Source organism: Scomber japonicus, chromosome 1 (assembly GCF_027409825.1).
Source record: "Scomber japonicus isolate fScoJap1 chromosome 1, fScoJap1.pri, whole genome shotgun sequence".
Classification (NCBI taxonomy): Eukaryota; Metazoa; Chordata; class Actinopteri; order Scombriformes; family Scombridae; genus Scomber; species Scomber japonicus.
In genome coordinates, this window is record NC_070578.1 from 36,552,764 (window position 1) to 36,573,988 (window position 21,225).

The 21,225-nt window shown below is 44.7% G+C and overlaps 1 protein-coding gene across 1 annotated transcript in view; it reads left to right on the forward strand.

The window, feature by feature from the left end:
- The window catches only part of LOC128364150 (zinc finger protein 408-like), a 31,433-nt gene extending 10,839 nt beyond the window's left edge, over positions 1-20,594 (forward strand). Inside the window, exons 4-10 of the mRNA XM_053324722.1 lie at positions 2,183-2,397; positions 2,472-2,475; positions 6,390-6,804; positions 7,441-7,650; positions 10,650-10,773; positions 14,042-14,275; positions 19,817-20,594. Of these exons, the coding sequence (XP_053180697.1) occupies positions 2,183-2,397; positions 2,472-2,475; positions 6,390-6,804; positions 7,441-7,650; positions 10,650-10,773; positions 14,042-14,275; positions 19,817-20,475 (1,861 nt within the window). The 3' untranslated portion in view covers positions 20,476-20,594. The remainder of the gene's footprint in view (positions 1-2,182; positions 2,398-2,471; positions 2,476-6,389; positions 6,805-7,440; positions 7,651-10,649; positions 10,774-14,041; positions 14,276-19,816) is intronic.
- Positions 20,595-21,225: the final 631 nt, after the last annotated feature.

Sequence of the window (21,225 nt, forward strand, 5' to 3'; positions counted from 1 at the left end):
AACTATTGGCTTCCGAGCAGCAGTCCACAAACCAATGGGTGACGTCACGGATGTTACGTCCATTTCTTTTATACAGTCTGTGATTAAAGGAAAGGTTTTAATCACTGTCATCATTCCTCCTGTTCATACTGACTATTAAAAACTATTTTAAGAGGTTTATGTGACACTTGTTTATAAATGATATGAGTTAAAAGAGGAGTAGTGAAAAAGAGGGCAGGAATTTATAAGTATATACTTCTTCCTTCTTGCTCCTTTTCAAACACTGTAATTCTTGTTTTGCTCGTCTTCTTTATCTGTTTTTATTCTCATGGTCGAAATAAAATAAATTCAAAAGATCTCCTTCAAATGTGCTTTCAATGTAAAGTGATGGAGGACTAAATCCACAGTACAGTCATATAAAGTCTCTGATCAGCTTCTATTGAGCTTCATCAGTGTGAGTTACTATAGTTATTATAGTTACTATGGTAACAGTGTGAGTTAGTCATATCAAGTGATATCTGACACATTTACAGTCTTTTTAGCATCAGATTCCCTCTTAGTGTTTCCTGTTGAGCTGTGGTGGAAGTATAGGAACAAAAAGACTTTGATACTAAAAACACTGTAACGCTGAAACATAGAAGATGAAGATGAAGACTCATTTGGACGCTGAAGCTCCATATTAGCTTCACATCAACTTTTAACCCTTACATACTGTTCCTATTCTGACATTTCACAATATCCCTTCAATTATTAGTCTCTATATTATTAATTCATGAGCAGAACAAATTGGTGAGGTATTTCTTAATTAATGATTCTTTCAGAGAGCAGGGAGAGTTCATTCTTCAGGTTTTACACTTTTTATATATCAGTCCAATGGTACTATACACATAGTGATTTCAATTAATTATATTAAATGTGAATAAATCGTATTTTTGAATGGTAGTTTTTGAATTTTTGAATAAATATGAGGCAAACACTCAACAAAAATGTGTATCAGCTACAGAATTTTTTTTTTTTTAAAAGTTGAAATATTTCCATTTTTGTATATTCTGGGTCGCATTAGGAAAATTCATCAAATTTCTAGCTAAAAGAAAACGTTTTTACAATATGTAAGGGTTAAAGACATTTTTTGCACAGGAGGAGGACTGTGGGTTTAGTCCTCCATCACTTCCATTATAAGTTTATTATGAAGGATCTTCTAATGGAGGAAGAAGGAAGCAAGGAGGGTAAGGAGTAAGAAGGAAGGAAGGAAGGAAAGAAGGAAGGAGGAAGGAAGGAAGGAAAGGAGTATGAACAGGAGGAATCATTACAGCAAGAAAAAACAGCTTTAATGTTCATTTAGGCTCCTGACTGTTGGTTTAAGACAGACTTGGAGAATTATAGCCAACATTTAACAAGACAATGAGTGAAGCACTTAACCCTCCTTTTGTCCTCGAGTCAAGGAAGAAAGGGAGGAAGATGGAAGGAGGGAAGGAAGGAAAGAAAGGAGGGAGGAAGGAAGGAGGAAAGGAAGGAGGGAAGAAAAAAAGGAGGGAGGAAGGAAGGAAGATGGAAGGAGGGAAGGAAGGAAAGAAAGGAGGGAGGAAGGAAGGAAGAAAGAAAGGAGGGAGGAAGGAAGGAAGATGGAAGGAGGGAAGGAAGGAAAGAAAGGAGGGAGGAAGGAAGGAAGGAAGGAGGGAAGAAAGGAAGGAGGAAGGAAGGAGGGAAGAAAGGAAAGGAGGAAGGAAGGGAGGAAGAAGGAAGGAAGGAAGGAAGGAGGAAGAAAGGAAGGAGGGAGGAAGAAAGGAAAGGAGGAAGGAAGGGAGGAAGAAGGAAGGAAGGAAGGAGGAAGGAAGGAAGGAAGGAGGGAAGAAGAAAGGAAGGAGGGAGGAAGGAAGGAGGGAAGAAAGGAAAGGAGGAAGGAAGGGAGGAAGAAGGAAGGAAGGAAGGAAGGAGGAAGGAGGAAGAAAGGAAGGAGGGAGGAAGAAAGGAAAGGAGGAAGGAAGGGAGGAAGAAGGAAGGAAGGAAGGAGGGAGGAAGGAAGGAGGGAAGAAATGAAAGGAGGAAGGAAGGGAGGAAGAAGGAAGGAAGGAAGAAGAAAGGAAGGAAGGAGGGAAAAAAGGAAAGGAGGAAGGAAGGGAGGAAGAAGGAAGGAAAGAAGGAGGGAGGAAGGACAATTTTGATTCAGCGCTTTGATTTAAATCCATGGTGTTTGTTTCCACAGCTTTGCCTGCCGGGCGCGAAGCCGATCTCAGCAGAACGTGGCGGTGCAGTGTGCGTGTGGAGAGGTGTGTGCGGGCGAGTGTGTGGATGTGTGTCTGCGTGTGTGTCGGGACGTCCAGCCGGGAACCGAGCTGCTGTTGTTCGGAGACGCTGCGGCGAAAAATCAGACAACAGACAAACCTGACACACAGGAGAACTCTACCGAACCACAACGAGGTAACTGATACATCTGAAGGTTTGTAGTCGCACTAAAGTCAAAGGAAGTCTTCATTTCTGTGTTTGTTCTGCAGGAAAGTGTGAGGTTAGGTTCATTTTCATGCAGTGTTTATAAAAAAGACAAGGAAGGGAGGAAAGGAGGGAGGAAGGAAGGAAAGGAGGGAGGAAGGAAGGAGGAAGGAATTTAGGAGAGAAGGAAGGGAGGAAGGAAAGTAGTAAGGACGAAAAGAGGAAGGAAGGAAGGAAAGACAGGAGTAAAGAGGGAGGGGAGGAAGGAAGGAAGGGAAGGAGGGAAAGAGGAAGGAAGGAAAGGAGAGAGGAAGGAAGGAAGGAAGGAAAGGAGTAAGGAGGGAGGGAGGAAGGAACGAAGGTAAGGAGGAAAAAAGGAAGTGAGGGAGGGAGGAAGGAAGGAAGGGAAGGAGGAAGGAAGGAAGGAAAGGAGTAAGAAGGAAGGCTGGAAAGGAGGGAGGAAGAAAAGAAGGAAGAGGGAAGGATGGAAGGAGGAAGGAGCAAAGAAAGAGGTAAGGAGGGGAAGAAGGAAGGAAAAATTGAAGAAAGAGGGAAGAAAGGAACAGTCAAAAGAGAGACGGGGTCAATTTGACCCAGGAGGACGACAGGAGGGTTAATATCAGCAGACTCTGGTTGATGCTGCTTCTCTCCACCAGGAGGAGCTAGAGGGACGTTTACTTCAGGAAGTCAGTCAACCCTTTTTTTTTTTTTTTTTTTTTTTATTGGCACCATCTCAACAACAACAACAACATTATTGACCCCCAGAACAAAAACGTCATTAAAGCCAAGGATGGACAGGAGTAAAGAGGAAAAGAGGAAGGATGGAAGGGTTGGAAGGAAGGCAGGGAGGAAGGAAGGAAGGAAAGGAGTAAGGAGGGGGGGGGGAGGAGGGAGGAAGGAAGGAAAGGAGTAAGGGGGGGAGGAAAGGAGGAAGAAGGAAGCAAGGAAGGAGGGAGGAAAGGAGGAAGAAGGAAGGAAGGAAGGTAAGGAGGAAGGAACGAAGGAAGGAAAGAAAGAAGGAAGGAAGGAAGGTAAGGAGGAAAAAAGGAAGGAAGGGAGGAAGGAAAGGAGTAAGGAGGGAGGGAGGAAAGGAGGAAGGAAGGAAAGAAGGAAGGAATGGAGTAAGGAGGGAGGAAAGGAGGAAGAAGGAAGGAAGGTAGGTAAGGAGGAAGGAAGGAAGGAAGGAAAGAAAGGAGGGAGGAAAGGAGGAAGAAGGGAGGGAGGAAAGGAGGAAGGAAGGAAAGGAGTAAGGAGGGAGGAAAGGAGGAAGAAGGAAGGAAGGAAGGTAAGGAGGAAAAAAGGAAGGAAGGAAGGAAAGGAGTAATGACGAAAAGAGGAAGGAAGGAAGGAAAGAAAGGAGTAAGGAGGGAAGGACAGTCAAAAGAGAGACAGGGTCAATTTGACCCGGGAGGACGACAGGAGGGTTAAAATCAACAGACTCTGGTTGATGCTGCTTCTCATTCAGTCACACACACACACACACACACACACACACACACACACACACACACACACACACACACACACACATATAGTCACACTCTCCACCAGGAGGAGCTAGAGGGACGTTTACTTCAGGAAGTCAGTCAACCCTTTTTTTTTTTTTTTTTGTATTGGCACCATCTCAACAACAACAACAACAACATTATTGACCCCCAGAACAAAAACGTCATTAAAGCCCCCCCCCTTTGCCCCCCCCCCTCCTGTGTTATAATTACATTCCTACTTAGAGTTAAATGAAATGGCCTGCATGTGAAACACAAAAGGTCTCGGTGGATGAACGAGAATCGACTCGACTCGATCGGCTCGATGATTAAAGGAGAGTTTACCACGTCAACATTATTTAATATCACACACACACACACACACACACAGAGACACACACAGAGACACACACACAGACACATAGACACACACACACACACACACACACACACACACACACAGAGACAGATACTCACACACACACATACACACACACACACACACAGACACACATAGACACACACACACATATAGACACACATACACACACACAGACACACACATAGACACACACAGACAGACAGACTCACAGACATACACACTCACATACAAACAAACAGACACATACTCACACACACTCACACACATACACACACATACACACACACACATATAGACACACACATACACACACACATATAGACACACACATACACACACACATAGACACACGCACACGCACACACACAGACAGACAGACAGATAGACAGACACACACATACAGATACACACAGAGACACACACACACACACACACAGACACACACACACACAGACACACATCCACACACACACAGACACACATACAGACACATACACACACACACAGACACACACACACACACACATACACACACACACACATACACACACACACACACACCAGTTAATTCAATATGAGTAAAATCTGCTTAGTCGGCTGAAACACACTCAAAAAATGAAGCTGGATTTGAATAATAACAACAAAAAATCATTAAAGCACATTTTGTTGTATCGGTAAGTGTAAGTGTTCCTCTCCGGCTCTCTGCTACTCCTTTATTATTCCCGGGGTCTCGGAGCGTTTATGAGCTTTGATTGATGGGACATTGCGGAGAGAGAGAGAGAGAGAGAGAGAGGGAGAGAGCGCAGCATCACACGGTGGATATCTTATTAACCTCTCGCTGCTGTCGAGTGCTGATTCAAACCGGCATCGAGCTTTATACCAATCACAAAAAAAAACCTGCATCATCATCTCGCTCTGACAATTATGAATACTAAAATGAAAGATAATAAGATGAGAAGCAGTTTGATCCCTTAGGGGGAGGTGTGGGGGGGGGGGGGGGGTTACATTGTTGTGGCTGCTGATATTAATTAAGATTCAAGAGGAGGATTGTAACATAAGCAGAGAGATGCAATAACAAGTCTATAGATGAAGATTTCAAATTAAGAAATAATGAGACGATAAAATAAATATATAAGAAATGAAAGTAGAAAAAACACAGCAACCAGATGTTTACTGTTGACTTTTATATATATATGAATATAAGTTGGTTCAATGTGTTATAATCAGGTAGGAAGTTCTGGTCCTCTGAAATGAGGCCAACGTGGAAGTAACTTGGAGCTGCATTCTATCAAAAGGCCACCAGGGGGCGACCGTCTCTATACAAGTCAATGGAGAATTCACCAACTTCTCACTTGATTTCTAACCTCAGTAAACGTTTTCAAAATGTGTTTATGGTCTCAGTCGCTAGTTTAAAGCCTTCTTCAATGCAGTATGATGTTCATTTGGGACATTTTGGCCTCCCTGATTTTATATTTGACGATAAAGCAGGGTATGCATTAGGGCGTGGCTACGTCCTGATTGACAGGTTGATTGACCAATGTCCTCGAGATCCAGCCCTTGCAACCATAGCAACCTCCCTGCTCCGCCCATGACTCCGCCTCATGCCCATATAAGTAGAATCTATGTTTTTATTTTTCCCAGCATGCACCTGAAATTTTCAAGATGGCGCTGCCTAGATTCGAAACTATTGGCTTCCGAGCAGCAGTCCACAAACCAATGGGTGACGTCACAGATGTTACGTCTATTTCTTTTATACAGTCTATGATTTCTGATATCAGCTCAACTTCTCACACTGCTTAACTGTATTTTTAACTCGCAGGTAAGGAGGTGGAACACACAAAAGAGCCAGAGATGGTTGGTACGAACACATCGATCACTCAAGAAAGAGAAGAGGAGACGGATGACAAACAGGAAGAGGAAGAGGAGGAGGAGGAGGAGGAAGAGCACATAGACTCCCACAGAGTCATGAAGAAGACTCACTCAGCTTCTCTGAGGAGGAGCAGGAGAGCCGAGAAAATCCCACCTGAGCCGAAACCGGACGCTCACACAGACACACACACACACACACACTCAGGCCCGTCTGCACCTCTTCCCGCACCTCCTCCTGTCCGCTGCAGCTCCCGCCTGGCTGCTAAACCACGACGGGTTCACAGTCTGAGCAGCCGAGCAAAGCAGCCCCCCGTCGAACCCGAACCCGCCCCCCACCCGATCAGACACACGGACGCAAAGAGAGGAAACCCCACCGATGGTGCTGAGTCACCTGCAGAAAAGGTGGTTTCCATAGAGACGCTACACCCTGATACTGAGACTGTCGGGGCGGGGGTGGGGGTGGGGGTGGTGGGGGCGGAGGGGGAGTTGACGTGGCACCCGGAGGTCAGAGAGCGGCGGTACAGATGTTCCAGCTGTGGGAAGAAGTTCTTCCAGATCGGACATTTAAAGAAACACGAGTTCAGTCACAGAGAAGAGAAACCGTTCAGCTGCAGAGAGTGTGGGAAGAGTTACACGTCTGCTGAGAGCTTCAGAGCACACGAGGTGAGACTAACTAACTTACTTTCTTTCTTTCTTTCTTTCTTTCTTTCTTTTATATCTGTCTGTCTGTCTTTCTTCCTTCTTCCCTTTCTTCCATCGTTCCTTTCTGTCTTCTTTTCCTTCTTTCCTTCCTTCCATCTGTCCGTCTTTCTTTCTGTCTGTCTGTCTTTATTTCTTTCTTTCTTCTTGTCTTCTTTTCCTTCTTTCCTTCTTTCTTTCCTTCCATCTGTCCTTCCTCCCTTTCTTCCACCCTTCTTTCCTTTCTGTCTTATCTTCTTTCTTTTCCTTCCTTCCTTCTTCCATTTCTTTCTTCTTTCCTTACTGTCTTATTTTTCTTCTCCCCCTTCCTGCCTTCGTGCCTTCATTCCTTCCTTCATTCCTTCATTCCTTCCTTCATTCATTCCTTCCTTCCTCCCTCCCTTCCTCCCTTCTGTCCTTCCTTCCTTCCTTCCTTCCATCCTTCCTTCTATCTTTCTTTCTTTTTTTCTTCTTTTGATCAACACTTTATTTTTTATTTATTATTATTTTCTTTCTTTCTTTTCTTTTCTCTCTTCCTTTTTATTTCTCTCTTTCTTTTTCTTTGTTGTAATAACTTTTAAACTTTTATTTTGTTTTAAAACATTTTTATATGTTTTCCAGCTGAGTCACCGCGGCGAGCGTCCGTTCTCGTGTCCTCACTGTGAGAAGACGTACGGCCTGAAGCGAGACCTCAAGGAGCACATGGTCCTTCACACCGGAGAGAAACCGTACGTCTGCGAGCACTGCGGGAAAGGATTCGCTCGCCGGCCGTCCCTCCGAATCCACCGTCTCCTTCACTGCAGCAGACTCATTTACACACAGTCTCCAAAGGTAAGGAGGGGTTGTCCTGTCGTCCTCCCGGGTCAAGGGTCAAATTGACCCCGTCTCTCTTTTGACTGTTCCTTCTTTCCTCCCTTCCTTCTTCTTTCTTTAATTTTTCCTTCATTCTTCCCCTCCTTCCATACTTCTTTCCTCACTTCCTTCCATACTTCTTTCCTCACTTCCTTCCATACTTCTTTCCTCACTTCCTTCCATCCTTCCTTGCTTCCTTCCTTCCTCCCTCCCTCCTTACTCCTTTCCTTCCTTCCTTCCTCCCTCTTTCTTTAATTTTTCCTTCGTTCTTCCCCTCCTTCCATACTTCTTTCCTCACTTCCTTCCATCCTTCCTTGCTTGCTTGCTTCCTTCCTTTCTCCCTCCTTACTCCTTTCCTCCCTCCCTCCCTACTCCTTTCCTTCCTTCTTCCTTCCTTCCTTCCTTCCTTCCTCCCTCCCTCCCTCCTTCCCTCCCTCCCTCTTTCTTTAATTTTTCCTTCGTTCTTCCCCTCCTTCCATACTTCTTTCCTCACTTCCTTCCATCCTTCCTTGCTTGCTTGCTTCCTTCCTTTCTCCCTCCCTACTCCTTTCCTTCCTTCTTCCTTCCTTCCTTCCTTCCTCCCTCCCTCCTTCCTCCTTTCCTTCCTTCTTTCCTCCCTTCCTTCTTCTTTCTTTAATTTTTCCTTCATTCTTCCCCTCCTTCCATACTTCTTTCCTCACTTCCTTCCATCATTCCTTGCTTGCTTGCTTCCTTCCTTTCTCCCTCCTTACTCCTTTCCTTCCTTCCTTCCTTCCTTCCTTTCTTCCGTCCTTCCTTTCTTCCGTCCTTCCTTCCTTCCTCCTTTCCTCCCTCCCTCCCTACTCCCTACCTTCCTACTTCCCTCCCTATCCTCCCTCCTTCCTTCCTTCCTTCCTTCCTTCCTCCCTCTTTCTTTATTTTTTCCTTCGTTCTTCCCTCCTTCTATACTTCTTTCCTCACTTCATTCCATCCTTCCTTGCTTGCTTGCTTCCTTCCTTTCTCCCTCCTTACTCCTTTCCTTCCTTCCTTCCTTCCTTCCTTCCTTCCTTCCTTCCTCCCTCCCTCCCTCCCTCCCTCCTCCCTCCTCCCTTCCTTCCTCCCTCCTTCTTTCTTTAATTTTTCCTTCGTTCTTCCCCTCCTTCCATACTTCTTTCCTCACTTCCTTCCATCCTTCCTTGCTTGCTTGCTTCCTTCCTTTCTCCCTCCTTACTCCTTTCCTTCCTTCCTTCCTTCCTTCCTTCCTTCCTTCCTCCCTCCCTCCCTCCCTCCCTCCTCCCTCCTCCCTTCCTTCCTCCCTCCTTCTTTCTTTAATTTTTCCTTCATTCTTCCCCTCCTTCCATACTTCTTGCCTCACTTCCTTCCATCATTCCTTGCTTGCTTGCTTGCTTCCTTCCTCCCTCCTTACTCCTTTCCTCCCTCCCTCCCTCCCTACTCCTTTCCTTCCTTCTTCCTTCCTCCCTCCCTCCCTCCTTCCCTCCCTCTCTCCTTCCTTCCTTCCTTCTTTCCTCCCTTCCACCCTCTTTCTTTAATTTTTCCTTTGTTCTTCCCCTCCTTCCATACTTCTTTCCTCACTTCCTTCCATCCTTCCTTGCTTCCTTCCCTCCTTCCTTCCTAGCCCTTTCCTTCCTTCCTTCCTTCTGTCTTCACCTCTGTGCTCCTCATCTCCTTCTTTCTATCTGCCTAGTTTGCTTTTACTTCTTTTATAAAGCACTTTGTAACACTGTTAAGAAAAGAGCTAAATAAATAAAGAGGAAGTTAAATTGATATATACGGTGAAAAGTAAACCACTCCAACTTTTAAAGAAAGTATTGGTTCATTATTGTAGTGAGCAGAGAGAGAGAGATTGACCTGTGAGTGTTGAATGTTTAGTTTGTTTGTTTGGAGGCTAAACATTGATTAAACTTTCACTCCACAATGTGCAATATTTCTCCTTCCAATCACACAAGTTGGATTATTTTTTAAATTGCAGCACCTGCTTCACCTTCACCTTCCTCTTCCTCTTCCTCTTCCTCTTCCTCTTCCTCTTCCTCTCAGCTACTGCAGCCTTTTAAACCAGGTCTCTAAAAAGCTTGCTCTCAGCCACAATCATGTAACATCTCTTTAAACTTGCATGACAGGTCCTGCTGAGTCCTCCTCCAACAGCTGTTTCAACTTTTAGTACTTAAAAAAAAAAAAAAAAGAAGCCTGACACTGCATTTAATTTTGTGTTCTCTCTCTCTCTCTCTCTCTCTCTCTCTCTCTCTCTCTCTCTCTCTCTCTCTCTCTCTGTCTCTCTCTTCTCTCTCTGTGTGTCCCTCCTCCCTCCCTCCCTCCTTCCTTCCTTCTTTCCTCCCACCCTCTTTCTTTAATTTTTCCTTCATTCTTTCCCTCCTTCCACACTTCTTTCCTCACTTCATTCCATCCTTCCTTCCTTCCTTCATCCTTTCCTCCCTCCCTCCCTACTCCCTTCCCTTCCTTCCTTCCTTCCTTCTTCCTTCCTTCCTCCCTCCCCCCTCCCTCCCTCATTCCTTCCTTCTTTCCTCCCTTCCTTCCTCTTTCTTTAATTTTTCCTTCGTTCTTTCCCTCTTTCCATACTTCTTTCCTCACTTCCTTCCATCCTTCCTTGCTTGCTTGCTTCCTTCCTTACTCCCTCCTTTCCTTCCTTCCTCCCTCATTTTCTACCTCCTTCCTTCCTTACTCCTTTCCTCCCTCCCTCCCTACTCCTTTCCTTCCTTCTTCCTTCCTTCTTCCTTCCTTCCTCCTTTCCTCCCTTTCTTCCTTCTTTCCTCCCTTCCTCCCTCTTTCTTTAATTTTTCCTTCATTCTTCCCCTCCTTCTATACTTCTTCCTTAAATTTGCATGACAGGTCCTGTTTAGTCCTCCTCGAACAGCAGTTTCAACTTTTAGTATTTAAAAAAAAGCCTGACTACATTTAATTTTGTGTTCCTCTCTCTCTCTCTCTCTCTCTCTCTCTCTCTCTCTCTCTCTCTCTCTCTCTCTCTCTCTCTCACTCTCTCTCAGCTGCAGTGCACAATCTGCCCCAAGCTGCTGGCTAACTCCGGCTCTCTGAGGAACCACATGAAGCTGCACACGGGGGAGAGACCTCACATCTGTCAACACTGTGGGAAGTGCTTCAGTCAGAAAGGTAAAACGTCCCAGCTCCGAGTCTGAGCACGTTGCCGTGGTAACCACAAGTTTGATCTGACAGCAAATCATGAACAAAGTAATAAAGCAAAAGCAGGATATGTGTGATGTGACTGTTAAAACTATTCAGTGTTTTAGTGTTACTGAATGAATGTGTGCAAAGGTTTTACAAGAGTCTCTCTTTTGACTGTTCCTTCTTTCCTCCCTACCTCTCTTCCTTTCTCCCTCCCTCCCTCATTCCTTCCTTCTCTCATTCCTTCCTTCCTTCCTTCCTTCCTTCCCTCCTTCCTTCCTTCCTTCCTTTCTACCATCCTTCTTTCCTCTGTCCTTCCTATCTACCTCTTTTCCTTTCTCCCTCCCTCCCTCCTTGCTTCCTTCCTCTGTCCGTTTTTCCTTCTTTCCTCCCTCCTTCCTTCCTTCCTTTCTACCATCCTTCTTTCCTCTGTCCTTCCTACCTACTTCTTTTCCTTTCTCCCTCCCTCCCTCCTTGCTTCCTTCCTCTGTCCTTTTTTCCTTCCTTCCTCTGTCCTTTTTTCCTTCTTTCCTCCCTACCTCTTTTCCTTTCTCCCTCCCTCCCTCATTCCTTCCTTCCTTCCTCCCTCCTTCCATCCTTCCCTCCTTCTTTTATTCCTTCCTTCCTTCCTTTCTACCATCCTTCTTTCCTCTGTCCTTCCTACCTACTTCTTTTCCTTTCTCCCTCCCTCCCTCCTTGCTTCCTTCCTCTGTCCTTTTTTCCTTCCTTCCTCTGTCCTTTTTTCCTTCTTTCCTCCCTACCTCTTTTCCTTTCTCCCTCCCTCCCTCATTCCTTCCTTCCTTCCTCCCTCCTTCCATCCTTCCCTCCTTCTTTTATTCCCTCCTTCCTTCCTTTCTACCTTCCTTCTTTCCTCTGTCCTTCCTACCTACCTCTTTTCCTTTCTCCCTCCCTCCCTCCTTCCTCCCTCCCTCCTTCCTTCCTTCCTTCCTTCCTTCCTCTGTCCTTTTTTCCTTCTTTCCTCCCTACCTCTTTTCCTTTCTCCCTCCCTCCCTCATTCCTTCCTTCCTTCCTCCCTCCTTCATTCATTCCTTCCCTCCTTCCTTCCTTCCTTTCTACCATCCTTCTTTCCTCTGTCCTTCCTATCTACCTCTTTTCCTTTCACCCTCCCTCCCTCCTTTCTTCCTTCCTCTGTCCTTTTTCCCTCCTTTCCTCCCTTGTTCCATCCTTCCTTCCTTGACTCGAGGACAACAGGAGGGTTAAAAGTTAAAGTGAAGAGGAAAGTTTTTAGCTTTCTTCATAAAAATGTGAATGTACCTGGAGCACAAAACCACTCACCATTTATTAACAATTTAATATCTTCATTCATTTATTTATTTATTATTACAGTGCTAGATAATAGATGAGATCATAGCAGCTTGAATAATAATAACTCATAATAATAAATAAGTATTGTGCATCAGGTTAATTTGACTTCTTTTCACACATGATTTCACCTGCTGTAGCAACTTTCCGAGCAGACTTTGCAAAATTTGAAAATAGTTCCCGAGAAGAAGAAGAAGAAGAAGAAGCGGAAAGAACCAGAAGAGGAAAACAACACTTTCCAAACACCTCGAGAGACATAAGCCTTGTTTAAATATTTAATGTTGTTAGTTTGAAAGATGGCCACCAATACCAACTCCTAAATCCACTGGAGGGTTTCCTTTCATTCAGTTACAGAAAGTTAGAGCAGAGTTAGCAGAGCTGGTCATAAATATCCGATATGTTCAGCGTAGAAACGACATGAAGCCACAGAGTCACAGAGCAAGGACACATCGTTCCTTCTAGACATTAAATCATAGAAGTTTGATCTGCTTAACCTTCCTGTCGTCCTCCCTCCTTCCTTCCTTCCTTCCTCCCTTCCTTCTTTCCTTCCCTTCCTTCCTCCCTCCCTCCTTCCTTTCCTTCTCTCTCTCTTCCTGCCTTTCCTTCCTCCCTTCCTTCTTTCCTCCCTCTCTCCTTCCTTTCTTCCTCCCTTCCTTCTATCCTCCCTCCCTTCTTCTCTCCTTCTTTCCTTCCTTCCTCCCTTCCTTCTTTCCTCCCTCCCTCCCTCCTTCTCTCTCTTTCTTTCCTTCCTTCCTCCCTTCCTCTTTTCCTCCCTCCCTCCCTCCCTCCTTCCTTTCTTTCTTCCTCCCTTCCTTCTTTCCTTCCTTATGTCCTTCCTTCCTCCCTTCCTTCCTTTCCTTCCTCCCTTCCTTCTTTCCTCCCTCCCTCCTTCTCTCTATCTTTCTTTCCTTCCTTCCTCCTTTCCTTCCTTCTTCCTTCCTTCCTCCCTCTTTTCCTCCCTTCCTTCCTTGACTCGAGGACAACAGGAGGGTTAAACTGCTCGATCAATCAATCAGTCTTTATTTAAACAGCGTCAGATCACAACAAAAGTAATCTCAAGGCACTTTTGAGAAGGAGAAAAGGAGTGAAGGAGAAGAGAGGCACAGTGACAGTCAATCAACACTGATAATAACGGCACCACTAACTTCCATTCAGTCAATCAATCAAAGGTTATTATTTATACACACACTTTATATTTTATGCACACACACTCACACACACACACACACACGAAATGACGGCACTAAAAAAACAACGAGCAGCTTCATCGTGTCCTCTCGCCAGTTGCAGTTAAATTAAATTCTGTTGAAATTAAATTAAAATTAAAATTAAAACCATCAAAAACAAATTGGCCCTGGCTCTGGGTGCTCTGGGTGCTCTGGGTGCTCTGGGTGCTCTGGGTGCTCTGGGCTAGATCCACCCCTGCTCCAGTGAGAAAGTTAATAGATTTCACCCACTGTGTCAAAGAATTCATTTTAATATTTGGAAGACATAAAAAAAAAAGCATTTATTTAGTTGCTATGGTTACACTGATGAGTTGCTGTGAAGTAGCATTAACTCTGCCCACATCCACACATGTAAAGTGTTTTCCAGCTGCTTTTGTCTTCCTTTCCTCCCTTCCTTTCCTTTCCTCCCTTCCTTCCTTCCTCCCTCCTTTCCTTCCTTCCTTCTTCCTCCCTCTCTCCTTCCCTCCCTCCCTCCCTCTCTTCCTTCCTTCCTTCCTTCCTTCCTTCCTTCCATCCTTCCTTCCTCTCTTCCTTCCTTTCTACCTTCCTTCTTTCCTCTGCCCTTTTTTCCTTCCTTCCTTCCTGCCTACCTATTTTCCTTTCTCCCTCCCTCCTTCCTTCCTTCCTTCTTCCTCCCTTCCTCTGTCCTCTTTTCCTTTCTCCCTCCCTCATTCCTAACCGTCTTTCCGTCCATCTCCGTCTCCCAGGAAACCTCGAGAGCCATCTGAGAATCCACAACGGAGAGAAACCGTACCCCTGCTCCGAATGCGACCAGCACTTCTCCCAGAAACAAGAGCTCCGCCGGCACATGCTCTCCCACACGGGGGGCGGCTTCCTCTGTAGCTACTGCGGGAAATCTTTAAGGGATCCGCACACCCTGAAGTCTCACGAGAGGCTGCACACCGGAGAGAGACCCCATCGCTGCTTCATCTGTGGGAAAGGTCAGAAGAGCATGATACTAAAATTTAAAAGTCAAATAAAAGTGCGGAGGGGGAATAAAAGAAATCAAAGGAGGAAACAGGCGGCGGGAGAAATGTGTCTCCTAGCTTAGTCTCACGAAAAGGCTTTTATTTTATATTTTTTTAAGGACTTTTTTTTTTTAACATTTTTCTTCCAGTTTGGACACAAGTTCATTTTCTTTCATCTCCAAATTCAAATATAATGGATTTAAAGCCCCTGTAGTTTTCTGTAACATTAAATATAAATGAAGAAGTAAGAAACAGTGAAAGTCAAGCCTTGCACCTTCTCTCTCTCTTTCTTTCCTTCCTTCCTCCTTTCTTCCCTTTCCTTCCTCCCTTTCTTTCCTCCCTCCCTCCCTCCTTCTCTCTCTCTCTTTCTTTCCTTTCCTTCCTTCCTCCCTTCCTCCCTTCCTTCTTTCCTCCCTTCCTTCCTCCTTCCCTTCCTTCTTTCCTTCCCTTCCTCCCTGCCTTCTTTCCTCCCTTCCTCCCTCTCTCCTTTTCTCTCTTTCTTTCCTTCCTTCCTCCCTTCCTTCTTTCCTCCCTCCTTCTTTCCTTCCCTCCTTCCCTTCCTTTCCTTCCTCCCTGCCTTCTTTCCTCCCACCTTCTCTCTCTCTTTTGTTCCTTCCTCCCTTCCTTCCTTCCTTCCTCCCTTCCTTCTTTCCTCCCTCCTTCTTACCTTCCCTTCCTTCTTTCCTCCCTTCCTCCCTCTCTCCTTTTCTCTCTTTCTTTCCTCCCTCCCTCCCTCCTTCTCTCTCTCTTTCCTTCCTTCCTTCCTTCCTTCCTTCCTTCCTTCCTTCTGTCCTCCCTTTCCTTCCTCCCTGCCTTCTTTCCTTCTTTCTTCCCTCCTTCTTTCCTTCCTTCCTTCCCTTCCTTTCTTTCCTCCCTTCCTTCTTTCCTCCCTCGTTCTTTCCTTCCCTTAATAACTTATTACGTTATTGGTTTATTACATTAAAAGACGTGCAAATTTATTACGTCATGGGTCATAATTACGTTATTGGCTTCTCCACACACATTGTAAGGTAATTGAATTTTTATTTTTTTTAATTCAAATGTATTTATATTTATATCAGGGACTATCTGCAGGTAAAGGAAACAATAAAACCTCACATCACCACTCAAACAAGCCAACATGCTCTTCATATCCAGGTAATACTGAAATAGTAATTAAACAAATATTTAAACTATATTTTACTCTATTTTTCTTTTCTTTGATTCTCTATTTTTGATATTTTGTCCAAGAATTAAACGAGCATTTCAGAGTGAAAAATACATCTTTATAAAAGCAGTATAAAACTGTGGAGATAAAAAGTGGAAGAAAAAAAAAAAAAGCCAGTGGAGCATGAAGCACACACACACCGGCCAATTCCCCTCCAACCAACCTCGTTTATCTCACTCAGCGGGCCGCAGATGTTCTGTCCTGCATACTTGATTGGAAAGCGCACGACTGCTGATTACAAGGTCGTCCACATGTTACTTTTTATGGAGCGTTAGACAGCAAAAAGTGCAGAGTTCAAGTTCAGCGGTTTGAATTATTGATGAAGTCGATATAGTGACAAGCGTTGGTGTTTTAAGCCCTCGTGACTGGCTGGCTCTGCACAGATGGTGTGTTCTTGTCAAATTAATTTAAAGGAGTGGATGTAGTTATTTTGGGACTTGAATGACTCACAGTTGTAGTTGCAGTTTTTCTTTTATTATTTATATATATTTCAAAGTGCTTGACATCAGAGGAGTCAAACTCATCTTCATTCAAGGGCCACATACAGCCCAATTTGATCTGATGTGGGCCGGATCATTAAAATAAAGGAAAGGAAGGAGGGAAGGAAGGAAGGGAAGACAGGAAAGAAAGGAGGGAAGGAGGAGAAGACAGGAAAGAAAGGAAGGAAGGAGGGAAGGAAGAAGGAAAGAAAGATGGAATAAGGAAGTAAGGAGGATAAGACAGGAAAGGAAGGAAGGAAAGAAAGATGGAAGGAAGGAGGGAAGGAGGAGAAGACAGGAAAGGAAGGAAGGAAAGAAAGATGGAAGGAAGGAGGAAAAGAGGAGAAGACAGGAAAGGAAGGAAGGAAGGAAGGAAAGATGGAAGGAAGGAGGGAAGGAGGAGAAGACAGGAAAGGAAGGAAGGAAGGCAGGAAAGAAAGAAAGATGAAAGGAAGGAGGGAAGGAGGATAAGACAGGAAAGGAAGGAAAGAAAGATGGAAGGAAGGAGGAGAAGACAGGAAAGGAAGGAAGCAAAGAAAGATGGAAGGAAGGAGGAGAAGACAGGAAAGGAAGGAAGGAAGGAAGGAGGGAAGGGAAGACAGGAAGGAAAGAAAGATGGAAGGAAGGAGGGAAGGAGGAGAAGACAGGAAAGAAAGGAAGGAAGGAAGGAGGAAAGGAAGGAGGGAAGGGAAGACAGGAAGGAAAGAAAGATGGAAGGAAGGAGGGAAGGAGGAGAAGACAGGAAAGAAAGGAAGGAAGGAAGGAGGAAAGAAAGGAGGGAAGGGAAGACAGGAAGGAAAGAAAGATGGAAGGAAGGAGGAAAAGAGGAGAAGACAGGAAAGGAAGGAAGGAAGGAAAGATGGAAGGAAGGAGGGAAGGAAAGATGGAAGGAAGGAGGGAAGGAGGAGAAGACAGGAAAGAAAGGAAGGAAGGAAGGAAAGATGGAAGGAAGGAGGGAAGGAGGAGAAGACAGGAAAGGAAGGAAGGAAAGATGGAAGGAAGGAGGGAAGGAAAGATGGAAGGAAGGAGGGAAGGAGGAGAAGACAGGAAAGAAAGGAAGGAAGGAAAGATGGAAGGAAGGAGGGAAGGAGGAGAAGACAGGAAAGGAAGGAAAGATGGAAGGAAGGAGGGAAGGAGGAGAAGACAGGAAAGAAAGATGGAAGGAAGGAAGGAGTGAAAGAAAGATAGAAGGCTGGAAGGAAGGTGTGAAAGGTAGATGAAAGAAAGAAAGAAAAAAGAAAGGACAGATGGAAGGAAGTAAGGGTGGATGGAAAGATGGACGGAAAAGATGACAGGAAGGAAAGCGGGCCGGATTGGACCCCTCGGCGGGCCGGTTCTGGCCCACGGGCCGCATGTTTGACACATTTCACTTAAAAATCACCTTTTTCCAATATTCTATATTTTTCTTGCAGTTTCCTTTCCTTCCTTCTTCCTCCCTCTCTCCTGTCCTTCCTTCATTCTTCCTCCCTTCCTTCTCCCTCCCTTCCTTCCTCCCTCCTTCCTTCCTTCCCTTGCTCCCTCTCTCCTTTCCTTCCTTCCTTCTTCCTCCGTTTCTTCCTCCTTTCCTTCCCTCTTCCTCCCTTCCTTCTTTCCTTTCCTCCTTCCTTCCTTCTTTCCTTCCTTTCCTCCTTCCTTCCTTCCTTCCCTTCCTCCCTCTATCCTCTCCTTCCTTCCAGTGCTCTACATGCAATTTCACTTAAAAGTTACCTTCTTCCAATATTCAATTTTTTTCTTGCAGTTAGAAAAATCCCAAAGCTAAGAAATTGATCTACTAAGTTGTGTGTGTGTGTGTGTGTGTGTGTGTGTGTGTGTGTGTGTGTGTGTGTGTGTGTGTGTGTGTGTGTGTGTGTGTGTGTGTGTGTGTATCAAAGTCAAATATATTTTATTCCTCTTTGCTGCAGAGCTCAGCTGCCGTCCAAAAACTATTAAAGTCAATGAGGCACACCGCTGCACTGGGTGACGTGCTCCTTTATTACCATGAACACACACACACACACACACACACACACACACATACTGTAGTTTATTTAAACTTAACCACACACACACACACACACACACACACACACACACACATACACACACACTGTAGTTTATTTAAAGTTAACCACACACACACACACACACACACACACACACACACACACACACACACACTGTAGTTTATTTAAAGTTAACCACACACATACACACACACACATACACACACACACACACACACACACACACACACTGTAGTTTATTTAAAGTTAACCACACACACACACACAGAGATACACACACACACACACACATACACACACACATACACACATGCTGTAGTTTATTTAAACTTAACCACACACACATACACACACACATACACACACACACACACACACACACACACACGCATACACACATGCTGTAGTTTATTTAAACTTAACCACACACACATACACACACACACACACACACACATACACACACACACACATACACACACACACACACACACACACACACACACACACACACATATCATCCTGCTGCCAGAAATACTCAGAATACCATTCAGAAAGTTAATTGAAATCATGAGACTATAAAATAGATTGTGAATGTTTTACCTCCTTAAATAAATAAAAAGAATACCACCTTAAAAATCCACTTTTTTTCCTGCTCTCTGAAAGCTTCAGAAAAGGTTATTTGCCGTATTAATTAATGACTGATGAGGTATTTATGAATGAAAATTACATTTTTTGGCTTAGAGAACATTAATTATAAGTGGATAATGTGAAGGAAGGGTCAGAATATAAACAGTATGTAAAGGTTAAAGATTCGTCTTCTGGAGAAATAAATTAACTACAGCAACATCGCTACCCAGACATCTCTGGAAATAGGACAAAACAGTCATTTATTCCACAAGTGATGAGCCAAGTAATACCAGGACTTAACTTCTCTCTTTCTTTTAACTTAGTTTTTTTACTCTTCCTGCTGGAGACCTTTTTTTTTAACCCTCCTGTTGTCCTTGAATCAAGAGAGGAAGGAAGGATGGAAGAGAGGGAGGGAGGAAGAGAGGGTGGGAGGGAGAAGGAAGGAAGGAAAGGAGGGAGGAAGGAAGGAAGGGGGGAAAGGAAAGGAAAGGTAAGGAAAGAATGAAGGAAGGGAGGAAGGAGAGAGGGAGTGAGGGAGGAAAGAAGGAAAGGAGGGAGGGAGGAAAGAAGTGAGGAAGGAAGGAAGGAAGGAAGGAGAGAGGAAAGAAGTAAAGGAGGGAGGAAGAAGGAAGGGAGGAGGGAAGGAAGGAAGGAAAGGAAAAGAAGGGAGGAGGGAGGAAAGAAGGAAGGAAGGAAAGGAGGGAGGAAGGGAGGGAAGAAGAAGGAAGGGAGGGAGAAGGAAGGGAGGAAGGAAGGAGGAAAGGAAAGAAGGAAGGGAGGAAAAAAGGAACAATCAAAACAGACTGGCTCAATTTGACCCAGGAGGACGACAGGAAGGTTAAAAACAGTAAATAGTCAATAAAACAGCATGTCAACTAGTTTGGCATGATCTTACATTATAACTTTTATATTAAATAAAGCTAATGGAATACTATTGTTCTAAATATTACATTTAATCTGGTAACCATGGAGTTTTTATGGTTACACCACTCAGACATTTTTACCATAATCCTCTAATATATTCTCTCTAAATGGATTAAAAGCAGAAATTTGATGCTGGGTCCACAAAAAAGGATGTGTGCAAGTTATTCATACGATTATTTTCACATTTTAACCCTTTAAATTTAAACTAAACCACATGGACACAAAAAAACAACTTCTCTGAATCTTATTATTTCTTTTCTTTTTCTTTTAGGTTACACTGTGGCCACGAAGCTGAGGAGACACATAAAGTCTTCTCACTTGATGGAGAAACCACACAGCTGCCACTGCGGCGCCTCCTACACTCTGAGACAAAGTCTGCTGAGGCACCAGGCGCAACACAGGACGGGGGAAGACGCTCAGAAAGAGGCGGAGGCGGAGGGAGGAGACGGCAGCGAGGAGACGAAAGAAGCCGTGCAAGAGTTAGCGGCTTTGAGCTCCCGTCACCCGAAACCAGTCAGAGGCCGACCCAAGAAAACCTCGCTCTCCCAAAGTGTGGGAGAGAAGGAGGCGGGTGAAATGAAACGGAGAAGAAGACGAGGAAAAGGGGAGGAAAAGGAGGCGGCTACAGGAGGAGGAGGAGGAGGAGGAAGAGGAGGAGACGGCGAGGCTGCAGGTGACATACAGCACACCGTCGTCTACGTCCGCACAGACAGTCTACCTGCGTCTAACTCCGGCCCTCTGCTCCTCACCTCGGGGGGCTCGCTGCCTGCGGGTGCCGGGCAGGAGCTGGTGGAGGTGGTGATATCGGAGGGAGCGGAGCAGTGCATTGTGGTCCACGGGCAGCAGGCTGTAGGAGAGCTGCTGATCTTACAGGAGGAAGGGAACGGACTCTGCTCTGTGGCTCAGACTGTGGAGATAAACACTGTGTAGCTTCAACGTCTCAGCTGGTTGAAGCGTCTCTCTGGTGCTTCTTTAGAAATCTGATCCTGTAACATCCAGCTAGCATCGACCGCTAATGTTCAACACATACTTGTTAACTTTATAATGAAGTGGTTTTTTGGGGGTTTTTTTTGTTAAAATCAACTTTCCTTCAACCTACCTCGTCTGAATTTTCCTTCATTTATTATTTTTGTTTTTCCCAGATAGGGCTGGGCGATATGGGCAGAATCAAATATCATGATATCTATCTTATCTAGGGATGACTATCGGTGCTTTCACAAAATATTTAGAAGATGAGGGCCTGATTTACTAAAGGTTTGCGTGTGTAAAAACCATAGACTGTATAAAAGAAATGGACGTAACATCCGTGACGTCACCCATTGGTTTGTGGACTGCTGCTCGGAAGCCAATAGTTTTGAATCTAGGCAGCGCCATCTTGAAAATTTCAGGTGCATGCTGGGAAAAATAAAAACACGGATTCTACTTATATGGGCATGAGACGGGGCCATGGGCGGAGCGGGGAGGTTGCTATGGTTGCGAGGGCTGGATCTCGAGGACATTGGTCAATCAACCTGTCAATCAGGACGTAGCCACGCCCTAATGCATACCCTGCTTTATCGTCAAATATAAAATCAGGGAGGCCAAAATGTCCCAAATGAACATCATACTGCATTGAAGAAGGCTTTAAACTAGCGATTGAGACCATAAACACATTTTGAAAACGTTTACTGAGGTTAGAAA